This window comes from Suncus etruscus, chromosome 5 (assembly GCF_024139225.1).
Source record: "Suncus etruscus isolate mSunEtr1 chromosome 5, mSunEtr1.pri.cur, whole genome shotgun sequence".
In the NCBI taxonomy this organism is placed as follows: domain Eukaryota; kingdom Metazoa; phylum Chordata; class Mammalia; order Eulipotyphla; family Soricidae; genus Suncus; species Suncus etruscus.
This window is the reverse complement of record NC_064852.1, coordinates 79,376,572-79,389,165: the sequence shown is the minus strand read 5'-3', so window position 1 is coordinate 79,389,165 and position 12,594 is coordinate 79,376,572. Positions and strand designations below refer to the sequence as shown.

General features: G+C 34.5%; 1 protein-coding gene across 1 annotated transcript in view; it reads left to right on the top strand.

The window, feature by feature from the left end:
• IFIH1 (interferon induced with helicase C domain 1) overlaps nucleotides 1–9,811 on the top strand; it is an 82,891-nt gene extending 73,080 nt beyond the window's left edge. Inside the window, exons 11-15 of the mRNA XM_049773365.1 lie at nucleotides 1,330–1,479; nucleotides 4,023–4,184; nucleotides 8,460–8,650; nucleotides 9,297–9,390; nucleotides 9,489–9,811. Of these exons, the coding sequence (XP_049629322.1) occupies nucleotides 1,330–1,479; nucleotides 4,023–4,184; nucleotides 8,460–8,650; nucleotides 9,297–9,390; nucleotides 9,489–9,668 (777 nt within the window). The 3' untranslated portion in view covers nucleotides 9,669–9,811. The remainder of the gene's footprint in view (nucleotides 1–1,329; nucleotides 1,480–4,022; nucleotides 4,185–8,459; nucleotides 8,651–9,296; nucleotides 9,391–9,488) is intronic.
• The last annotated feature ends 2,783 nt before the right edge of the window (nucleotides 9,812–12,594 follow it).

Below are 12,594 nucleotides of genomic sequence, written 5' to 3'. Positions count from 1 at the left end.
AAATAGAGGGGGAAATAAGGGAGGGTAGCAGGACCAAACAGATAAATGATTACTAAATAGTAAGCTAGACACAGAGGGGACCACTCACTCTAGCAGCCCGGGGGGTCTGATGGGGGGAATGGTATGCAGGATGGGAACGGGGCTGAAGGAAGGACAAATTTGGTGATGGAAATTCCCCTGATTCAATGTTAATATGTACCTAAAATACTACTGTGAAAGATATGTAAGCCAATATAGTCAAAATAAAAAAATATATATAATAAAAAAAAGACAATCTCTGTTTTGGGGAAAACTAAGTTGTAAACAAATAGATACAAAGGATCCATGGATGATCTTTGTTTTGGGTGAAACCAAGTTGTAAACAAAGAGTCAAAAAAAACCAGAGATGATCTTTGTTTTGGGTAAAATAAAATGTAATCTAACAAATATTTAGCAAAGGTGATTAGATCAACAGCCCTGATCAGAATTATTTTATGAGGAGAATACCCACCATTCATTATGGTCTAAGTCTATGCTTACTCATTTCTCCTGTGCAAGGGTCAGAGTACATATTTATAGTAATTTCATAACTTACATATATTTTCAGAATTCTTAAAGTTTTAAATAAAATCATTTTAGCTAAGACTATTTTATTTTTGTATATACTATTTCCTTATTGAGATAATATAATAAAAGTTACCATATTTATTTTTGTATATATTATCTGTTCTATCGTATATGTACCACTTTCAAAATTAAACAAGATCATACTTCCATCTTCCAGAATCTTGACTTCCCTCCCTGGAGACAACCATTGTTTTAATACTTAATATGTATTTTCAGGAATATTTCATAGAGTCCTTCCTTGACTTGCATTTAAAGTAATTAAGTATAGTGCATAATGTTTATTTCTCCATAATTTATAACTGAGCAATCTTTAAAAATGTCATTGCATTTGATTCTCTGATTATTAAAGATTCAGAGGGTAATAATAGTGAAAAAACAAACTTCATTTTAACTTTTCATTATCTGATCCTCTTTGAACCAAATTCATCTCCTTTTCCTTCCTCTCAAGTCAATTTATTTCTTGGCATAACTGATAGTCTTCCCACCTCCAGACTAGAGAATGGAAATATTTTTGTTATTGTGTGGTAATTCCAGATTGGAAATCAAATGTTGTCTCACCATAATGTATTTGTTCATTGCCAAAAACAGATGGCAGCCAATCCATGTATGAGCTAATCCTCTGATTTACACTGACCATTTGTAATTTATTATTTCTTCTCCTAATTAGAAGATTTTTAATGTGTTTAGCATCACAAAATTTAATTTATTAAAATGTTTCTACAGAATGAACAAAGAGATGTCATTAGTAAATTTCGCACAGGAAAAATAAATCTGCTTATCGCTACCACAGTGGCAGAAGAAGGTCTGGATATCAAAGAATGCAACATTGTTATCCGGTATGGCCTCGTCACTAATGAAATAGCTATGGTGCAGGTACACTCAGATTCTATTTTAAACTGTTTTGTTCTTATTCATTTGCTCGTCTTTCACCTGGAAGTTCGGGGGATGGGGTACTATTAAGTCTGGTGTTAATTATTTCCTTTAAAAAATTATCCTTTAAGCTTGTTAAATATGCTTTTTTACTGAAAGAGCTATCTTGAACTATGTACATGTGGTACATTTTATATGTAATTTAATTTCTTTGGTCACTAGATACTTATATTTTGTTGTTTTCAATCTTTTGTTTTGTTTTTTAGTCATATATGGTGGTTTTGAGGGCTTTCTTCTGATTCTGTACTTAGGGACTACATCTAGTGGTGCATTGATGACCAAGTATCTAACATCATATGTGATGGTACCAGAGATCAAACTGGAATCTGCCATTTATTAGACAAGTGCCTAAATCCCTTTTCTATCTCTCTGGTCCCCTTTCATATTTTTGTTTTTGTTTTTGTTTTTGTTTTTGTTTTGTTTTTGGGCCACACCCGGCGGTGCTCAGGGGTTACTCCTGGCTGTCTGCTCAGAAATAGCTCCTGGCAGGCACGGGGGACCATATGGGACACTGGGATTCGAACCAACCACCTTTGGTCCTGGATCGGCTGCTTGCAAGGCAAACGCCACTGTGCTATCTCTCCGGGCCCCCCCCTTTCATATTTTTAACCAACTCTTCTTGTTGTTTCTTTGTCTAAGGATATTTTGAGAAAAATAATTTTTGCCATACTATATAAAAGTCAGATGATATGAAGTATTCCTGGGATTTCTGTAAGTTCCAGCTGTAGCAGTTGGAGTAGAATCTCATATTTTCTGTAAAATAACTTACTCAGAGTTTAGGGAGCCCTACTGTTTCTGCATTTTCCCTGACAGTTAAAGTTTTCTTTATTTGTCATATATATAATAAAACATGGGAGATGGGGACCAGATTGCTAGATGCAAGAATAGAAAAATAGGAGTATATCCAATTTCATTCACCTTCACTTTTTCTTTCTCATGCCATGTTCATAGATGTTACATTATTGGTTAATAGAGATAATACATTGTCTTTCATATTATCTGAAAAGTACTGTACTATTTTTTGTTTTAATTTTTATGGGCCACACCCAGATGTGCTCAGGGGTTAGGCTCTACACTCAAAAATCACTCCTGGTAAGCTCAGGGGACCATATGGAATATCAGGGATCAAACCCAAGTTCTTCCCTGTAAGCAACATGCAAGGCAAACACCCTACTGCTATGCTATCACTCCAGCCCCCAAAAAGTGCTTTTTGTTTTGATGTGGACCCTTAATGGTGCTCAGAACTTACTCCTACTCTATCTTTAGGGGCCCCTCCTTTTAGTTCTTCGGACAATATGGAGTATTGGAGATCAAACCTGGATTGGCCACATGTTAAGGAAGCATTTATTCTTTTACAGCATCTCTCAGCCTCGTAGGTGCTTTAATTCTTTAAGTAGAGTTCATCAATGTGAATACTTTAAATATAGCTCATCAGTGTTCATCATGGAAAACTACTTTAACCGAACTGCAACCAAATCAGGAATTCTTTTATTTTAGAAGTCAATTTGTTGATTTGTGGTTTATTAGTAGAATATATTTTTCTTGAGGGTTATGATATAGTTGATTCCTGGGCTGTGCCAAAATTTTATGTTGGTCACATGCACTTAAATATCACTTCTATGAAAAGAATTGAAAATAGACGGTCAAAGACACAGCTTCTTATTCCTCAGCTCTGGTGTGAAGGTCAGACTACCTTTCTTTCCACCCATCTTTCTTTCCAGGCAGACAGTGGGACTCCCTAGTGAAAGTTATTAATGTTGGTTGGCTGCTGCAAACAGACTTAGAAACAAAAAGATAGAATGATTATTGATATTGGACTTTTAAGAACTTCCCAACATCTAGAACAGGAGTCCTCAAACTTTTTAAAAAGGGTGACAGTTCACTGTTCTTCAGCCTGTTGGAGTGCTGTACAGTAATTAAAAAAAAACCTGAATAAATTCTTACACATTCTGCACATATCTTATTTTGAAGTAAAAAAATTTAGGAACAAATACAATATTTAAAATGAAGAACAAGTACAAATACATTACAAAATTTACAAGTATTTCAATGGCAACTATGGGCCTGCTTTTGACAGCCATAGTTTGAGGACCTCTGCCCAAGACTGAGAGGGGGAGTTGAGAGACAGACATAAGGAGGGGAGTCAGTGAGTATGACACAAATCCCACACATGCATACTATGGCCCTGAATGAGTTTTCTACTAAGCAGGTCAGGCAGCAGTGGCAAAAACACCCAGCCTGTAAGAAAAATGTCCCTTATAGGCTGCATGTAGCTCACAGGTCTAAGTTTGAGACATTGTTTCTGCATTAAAATGCATCTTAAATTTCAAATAGTTGACCTACAAAAGCATGGATGATTTCAAATTTTACTGATAATGGTGAAATTACTGGAAAGCATGAACATGGAGTAGCAAATACCATTCTTAATAGTATTATTTAACAAATGGACACAGCTCTTCATTTAATTGATGTCTTTATGTCCTTAGGCCCGTGGTCGAGCTAGAGCTGATGAGAGCACCTACATACTGGTTGCCTCCAGTGGATCGGGAGTTGTTGAACGTGAAACAGTAAATTATTTCAGAGAGAAAATGATGTATAAAGCCATAGACCATATACAGAATATGAATCCAGAGGAGTATGCTCATAAGGTATTATTTTGGTCCTTCCCTGAAGTTAATTTTCACTTCTAAATGGCTTTATGTGATTACCATTGATATCTCCATGGCTAAGTCCCCAGAGAGGAATTTTTGTTCTGAATTATAAGTTCCAGTTCGAAGAACTGTGCTTTGGCCAAATTTACATATGAAGATTCAAATCCATGGTGACAGAAATTGTCATGTATCCCAGTAAATAAATTATAAACTTTGATAAAAAGGGTTATCACAATTCATCCACTCAGCACAACCTGATGATCTTAATTTGATCCAATTATCTAAATAGTATTATTAATTATGAGTATATTATGAAATATTAGAAATAATTATGAAGCACCTACTGCCTACTGCATTCCAAGGAATGTTCTAGAAACATGGCACATATAGGCAGATAACATATATGGACCTGTGGTAACAGTTTTAGACCAACTGCTGCATGAGTCTTATATTTTGATGTAAACATAATACAATTTGAAGAAAAAGTGTTCAGAAATAAAGCATGAAATATGTTATGCAGTAATAAGTGCTGGTCAATTTAAAAGGGACACTGTGAAACAAATTACTTAATGAACACTTTAGGTTAAATGATAGGAAAAGTGACATGGAACATATATGCATATATTGTGTCTATATATACATAGATTACCTTTTAGATATATCCTGATAGCTGCATCTCAGTTATTCATTTGAGTAGTATGAGCAATGCAGTGAAGAGTGTATTTCCACAATATTTCAGTAAATCTCCCATACCACTGAATTAAAGACTGTAACTACTATAATAGCAAACAATCCATTTAGAAGAAAATTCACACCCTTGCATATGGGTGTGAATGTTAGTTTCTTAACATTGGAATTGGCTCTAACCTAAATAGAGTTTCACGAAAGGGATGCTTTCAAATTGGTGTGCATTGCTATAACCAACTCCAAGGTTTCCTGGCCAGGTTTCTACACAAACTTATATTTTAAAACCTCTTTAAATTTGACAACCAAACATTTTGTAGTGTCAAATCAAATATCAGTGGTGAAACAATACCACTGCAAAATCACTATCTTGCATTAAATGCCCTATAGGAATAAATCGATTTGAAACTTTTCAGTGAAGGATGCTTCAAGATTTGTTGTTTTGAGCAAATTGTGGGAAAATTGTTATAATTATGAATTAAAATTTTGTAGATACTTTTTTTAACATGATAATCTTTTGGAGGTGGAGATAGGAGGAGGTGTTCTAGTAGTATTTTGTCTAGTAGTATATTGTCAGGTCTTCTTTAGCTAAGAAACCTGCCCTCCTAATAATTCTCCAGGTTGACAAGCTTAAAGCAAGGTTGGTCATGATGATGAATAGTGCCACAACTATCCTGTTTGAAGGTCCCAACTATCCTGTTTGAAGGTCCCAGTCAACATTACAGTACTCCTTTCTTCAGCATGAAAATCTTTTGTCAGCACAATATTCAGACAACACTAATAATTGATGAGAGTGAGTATATTTTCATTAAAGGTTCATGACATTAAAGGCTTCATGACATGTTTTCATGTCAAATTCAGAATTTAGATATAACTAAAAGCTTCTATAATAAAGTCCAATTTCTAGTGAAAAGTTAAAGCTGTTTTTCCTGAAAGTATTCAAATGATTTTTTTCTCCATTATTACATCTTACTTGTGCTGAGACTGAGTATGACTGTACCTGCCATACATTCTTTATGTTTTCACTTATTTATTATTTTTATTCTTCTAGTTTTAAAAGCCCCTTACTTTTTTAGAACGATTCTTTTAATTTATGATATCCTGTTTACATTTCCATATATGAGCTTGTTTTTTAAAAAAAATTTCTGTCACAGTCATAGCTATTTCTTAATTGCCCACGTGTTTATGGTTCCATGCCAAATCATCTATTAATCAGCTAACTGAACCATAATTATCTTGCAAGAACAACCTAATTAAGCTTTTAATTAATAGAATATTATATTGTTATAATTTACACAAGGAATTAGTCTTTGTACTTGTCTGATCAAACTGTTATGTAGTCCACAAGTTTATTTACAAGGCTGCTGTGTTAAATAGGACTTCATTCAGTCAAGGCTTTTAAAAATTGATGAGAGAACTAAGGAGAAGCATCAGTTTCATTTATTGGCACTGATTAAAAACATAACTCTGGGTCTTAAGGAAATCAATGATCTCCACAATTTAATGTGAATTTGTTATTTCTGAGAGGTTCACTTGTTTCATAGGGTCACATCCATCAATGCTTAGTACTTATACTCTTGGCTCTGTGCTCAAGAATCACTCATGGTGGGACTCAAAGGCCACTATAGGGTACTGGGGATTGACCTCAGACTGACTGAGTACAAGGAAAATATCCTCCTTACTGTACTATTTCTCCAGCCCTGAAAGGTTCAGTTGGAATGTAAACAACTTAAGTACATTTCATGCTGCCACTTTGTATAAGTGTGAGCATCAGCCATGACTCACTCAAGTTTTATATAGGTATACATATTGATATAGTCACATCAATATATGTATATATCTCACTAATATGATATTTAAGAAAATTTTCTGAAATTTTATTGAACATCTTATATTTTATTGTCCCCAGATGTACAAATGTTATAATTTACCTAGCATGTTTCCACCTAAAATAAAATTATAGTTCTATTTCTGTTGGGGACTGTGACCAGTTTGAGGCCATCTTTGCTGTTTTTCTCTGCCATTAACCCAGTCTTTTACTTAAAAGGCTGCAAGCAGTCTTTGCCGTTAAGTCCTTGAACTAAAGAGAAAAGATATGAATGCAGCTGCAAGATAAAAATTTGGTTTCAGCCTGAGAAGAGCAAAAGCTGCCTGGTGCCTTATCAGAAACTAGGCCTCACTCCCTAAATCTTCCCAAGCTAACAAGGCTGTTATTAATAAGTATATGTTACCTTGTCTGTTCAAAAAACACTGAGGCTAGCACATCTTTGCCCATCTCCTGTTAATTAGGCAGTTAGGAATGCAGCTAGAAGGTCATAAGACGTTCCCATAGAAACGACACGTCCAACACGACTTGTAAGCCCTCCTGCCACCTAGCCCACTGTCCACTTCCTTATTTTAGAGAATGATTTAATTTCTTTGTTTCTTGTACCCGGAAATATATTCTTGCCTTATATGGAGCAATGTATTGGCTTTCGCGCCAGAAGTATAATTGACATCACCTTGTACTGCCCCTTTTCTCCTTCACTATATAAAAAGAAACTGTAGCCCAATAAACTTGCCTTTGAACAGTGAGATATTGTCTTAGGCCATTTATTATTAACCTCTCTCAGATTTTTTATAGGTGTGGTTGTGATTCTACTCAGCAAAATAGGAGTGCAGTTGTCCAGAAGTCTCCCCAGCTGAATCCTGCTGGCCGGGCCCCTTTGGGGGGGCTTCAGGCACCTGCATATTTCTGAGAGGAATTTATACTGAGTAGAAAACTGTTTGTTTGTGCTATATATCTGTAATAAAAATTGGCTAAGATAGGTAACTTATAAAACTTATAAAAACTTATAACTTATAAAAAATGAAAGACATTGGTGATTATTATGAATCTCAGATGTCTGTGAATAGTTAATAACAGCTTAGTTTTGAAAAGAGAGTTCACATAGGAAAAAGGTGAGACTTCTTTAAGAATAAGAATTTACACTGAGAACTGTCATAACAATGTGAATGAATGAGGGAAGTGGAAAGTCTGTCTAAAGTACAGATGGGAGTGGGGTGGGAAAGAGGGAGATTTGGGACATTGGTGCTGGGAATGTTGCACTGGTGAAGGGGGGTGTTCTTTACATGACTGAAACCTAACTGCAATCATATTTGTAATCAAGGTGTTTAAATAAAAATATTAATAAAAAAGAATCAGAATTTAAATGAATATGGAAAGTCTTGTGTGCCCTTGCCCAGAAGTATTCAGGAATTACTCAGGGGTCACTCCTGGCACAGCTTAGGGGGCCATGTTTAGTTTTAGTGAATGAAGACTGGTCACCTGTGTGCAAGATAAATGCCTTACCTGCTTTAATGCTCTAGGCTCTAAAAGGAAATATTTTTATTGAAAATTACCAAGACTTTCTCTAATAGAGCTTTTTATTTTAATTTAAAAAACTGTTTGTTATGTGCTGTGTATACCACATAATTGTAAGAAAAGATGGTATATTTAATTATTTGAGGACTATTGTTATTTCTAGATGGTGGACCAAATATGTATTTTCATAGTTATCTAAAATCTCTTAATTACAAAGACTTATTTTATCCCTTTTCTTTATGCAGATTTTGGAGTTACAGATGATAAGTATAATGGAAAAGAAAATGAAAATCAAGAAAAATATTTCAAGACAATACAAGGAAAACCCATCATTAATAACATTTCTCTGTAAAAACTGCAGTGTGCTAGCCTGCTCTGGGGATGCTATCCATGTAATTGAGAAGATGCACCATGTCAATATGACACAAGAATTCAAGTAAGTCTAGGATAACTCAATTTTAAGTAAATTTTAAATGATAGAAATAGTTGTGTTATAAAAGTTCTTCCAAAATAGTAAAATTAAATTTTATTATTTTTTTCTTAAGTAACCAAATTATGCTCCACTCACATATCAAATTTTCAGATACACTGCAAACATATAAGACACCCAAACCACTTTGATAAATAAGTTGGTGTGTGTTCATATTTGTTTAAATTTTTTGAATAATTTAAATCTAGTTAAAATAGTCAACAGAGAAGCCAGAGAAATAGTACAGTGTGTAGAATGTTTGCCTTGCATATGGCAAACCCATGTCCTATCCTTGGCATCCCATTTGGTATCCTGAGCACTGCCAGGAGTAATTACTAAGGAGTAAGCCCAGTGTACAATTGGTTCTTGCCTAAAAAAAGAAGCAAAACACAACAGAATGGAGATAAGGCCCCAAATGCAGCATATTGTTTGAGAAATGTTTTAGAGAGGAACTGGGATTCTTCCTGGTAACTGAAAAAGGAAAAGAGAGAAGTAATGGTATGTAGAATAATATGTACATATGCAGAAAAGTATCCATTCATTAATGATTACAGGCTTCATTTTGGTCCATTGTGAGCTCTCAAGAATGATTCTTTCTCCTTGATAATTTTAGAGACATGTACATTGTCATAGAAAACAAAGCATTAACAGAGATGTTTGCTGACTATCAAACAAATGGAGAGATAATTTGCAAAAAATGTGGTCAAGTAAGTAATTGGGAGGGTGCAGAAAAGGGCAAAAGAAAATTTTTATCATATATTTAAATTTTATTTACCTATCTCCTTGCTCTTTCTTTGTTTTCTAGGCTTGGGGAACCATGATGGTACATAAAGGATTAGATTTGCCATGTCTCAAAATAAGGAATTTTGTAGTGGTTTTCAAAAATGATTCATCGAAGAAACAGTACAAAAAGTGGGTAGAATTAAATATACGATTTCCTGATCTAGACTATACAGAATATTGCTCAATTAGAGATGATGATTGACATTTGATTCAGATTTCTCTTAAAATATTGGCAATATATCACAATGATTTGATTAGTACTCTATTACTATAGGATTGATGTAAAATTAATAAAAGTCATTGCATTATTTTTATGAGCTGTATAATGTATAATGAGCTGTATAAAGGAAGATTACATGTTCTTTTTATATATTGATGTTGTTAGTAGTGGTCAAAAGAGAAAATCCTGCCAATAATATCCATTAAAGTGGAACAATATAATACTGCAAAAACAATGGAAAAAATTTTGAGTAAAAATGAGAATCCAATTTTAGTCATGTCATTTATTTCCACTTGAATGAAAGTCAGTTAATCTTTCCTAATCAACTTCCTTCTGCAGAAAATGGTTATCGTATTAAGTTCTTGTCTTTGAGTTAATCAGTATTCTGTTGCTACATAACGAATGACTACAATTTTTTTTTGTTTTTGGTTTTTGAGTCACACCTGGTGATGCTCAGGGGTTACTCCTGGTTATGCACTCAGAAATCATCCCTGGCATGGGGGACCATATGGGACGCTGGGGGATTGAACCGCAGTCTGTCCTAGTCTAGCGTGGGCAAAACAGATGCCTTACCACTTGCACCACTGTTCCAGCCCCTACAAACAGTTTTTATAAATAGCACCCACTATTTTTTTGCTTATGTTCTGAAGCGGAACCCTCTGTTAAAGTCTTCAGTAGGCTGAAATAAAGATATAAGCCAAATGATGTTCTAATCTGAATGCATTGGGATATGGTCACTTTTAAGCTGTTCACATTGTTGGCAGAATTTGTTTCCTTGTAGCTGTATAAAATTAGAAAGATTCATGTTTTATTGCCAGTTGTTCATTGGAATTGCTCTAGCTTCTAGGATTGTCCTTAGCTTTTCCATAGCAAAGCTGTGAGCATTCCAGCAGGATGATTCTTTTTCATGTCTTAAATGTAATTCCAGGAGTTACTGTGCTAATATGATTCATAGATCCTGCTCACACTCATCATGAAGGGATTTTTCAAGGAATCTACATAGAAAGGTAGAGATCAGAGATTATATAAAATATAATATTACATTAAGAAACTGTGCAGCAACATTAGCTCAATCCAAACTAATAATAACTAATAATAACACCTATTAAGTTTACTTGTGTTGGTGGAGATTCTAGGGTTCACACAGGGTTTAGGAGCAACAGATGCTGGATATAATCAGAGAAAAAAGAAAATTTTGCAGCCTAGCCCCAGGCAGAAGAGGAACCTTTCTGTGACATTTTCAGTTTCTGAACTAACTTTAATCATTTGGAGATGGACAGGAGACCCATCGCTCGAGATTATTGTCCTATTACAACTGCAGTATTTTGGTGCTTGGAAGAATGGCATGATTGATACACAGCCTGATTGAACTTCATAAACCAATCTTGTCTAGTTTCACAGATGGCTGCTCTATGGAAGTAGTTCCTTCCTAGAAATAAAAGAAACAAAATGCTTGAGAGAATGGAAAGAAATATTTTCTGTAGTTTTGATAAGTTAATTTTATTTAATCTAGCAGTAAAGATGAATATTAACCAGTCAGTGATCTTGTAAATGCAAGAGAACAAAGGAAGATTATCCACTTCTTAAAATACTTCTCAAAACCCTATCTAATTCCACTTAATTTACTATTATCTTCTATTCAACATTTTAGAAACTATGAAAGAAATCTAGTGTATTAAAATTTTAAAGGTACTTGTATGTACACTATTTTTGAGGAATGAACACAATCATGTTTTTTCATCAATGCTTTCCTGTAATTTTTCAATAAAGACATGTTATTTTTACTTTTAAACATTCAGATACATGTTTTAAATGGTATAAAATTCAAACATGGTGGTTCCTAAAATTTCAAATGCAATAAATACAACTAAAGTCAGCTTCTATTTGGTAGGGGCACTGCAGCTGTCTCAGAACAGGTACTATGGATATAGTTATGTATTTTAAGGCAAGTTCCTATACATGGATGTATATGGAATCTATTATGCTGAGTGAAATAAGTCAGAGGGAGAGAGATAAACACAGAATGGTCTCACTCATATATGGGTTTTGAGAAAAATGAAAAACATTTGTGTAATAGAGGAAGACTGGAGGATCCAGCTCCCGACATGAAGCTCACCCCAGAGATTGTTGGGTGCAGTCATAGAAATAATTACACTGAGAACTAACATAACAAAATGTGACTGAATGAGGGAAGTAGAAAGCCTGTCTAGATTACAGGTCAGTGTAGGGTGGGGAGGAGGGGCACTTGGGATATTGGTGATGGGAATGTTGCATTGGTGAAGGGTTTTTTTTTCCATAAAAAAAAAAGATTACCAGCCAAGAGACACCTGAACAAAAGTACAACAAGGCACATTAAAAATAATTTTTTTACTTGGTAATAAAAAATGAAACACTAGTACACTTTATACTAGATATTAAGCCTTAAAAGCATATTGATAAGTGAAAGAAACCAGACACAAAAGTTATTTTGTGTTTAATATTTAATAATAATAATAATAAATACTATTTAATATTATTTTTAAAAAAGGATAAAAGAAAAATAGTGAACACATTCTCAAGTTTTAAAAAAAAAGACGACCCCCGATTTTCAGTTGACTTTTTTCGTTTCAAAAGTTGTCTTATACACCGGAAAATACGATAATTGATTAAAGGTAACTATAATAAAAAAAAAAGAAAAGAAAAGATACTGTAAGAATACCGGAGCTGTGATGCTGAGCAGTAAGGAGTTTGCCTTGCCAACACTAGTCTGTGAAGGACTGCTGTTCGATCCCCATGTGTCCCATATGATCCCTGAAGCCAGGAGCGATTTCTGAGCACATAGCCAGGAGTAACCCCTGAGCATCACTGGGTGTGCCCCCCCCCAAAAAAAAAGGCAAGTTCCAAAGAACTGAGTGTGAAGAAATTTAGA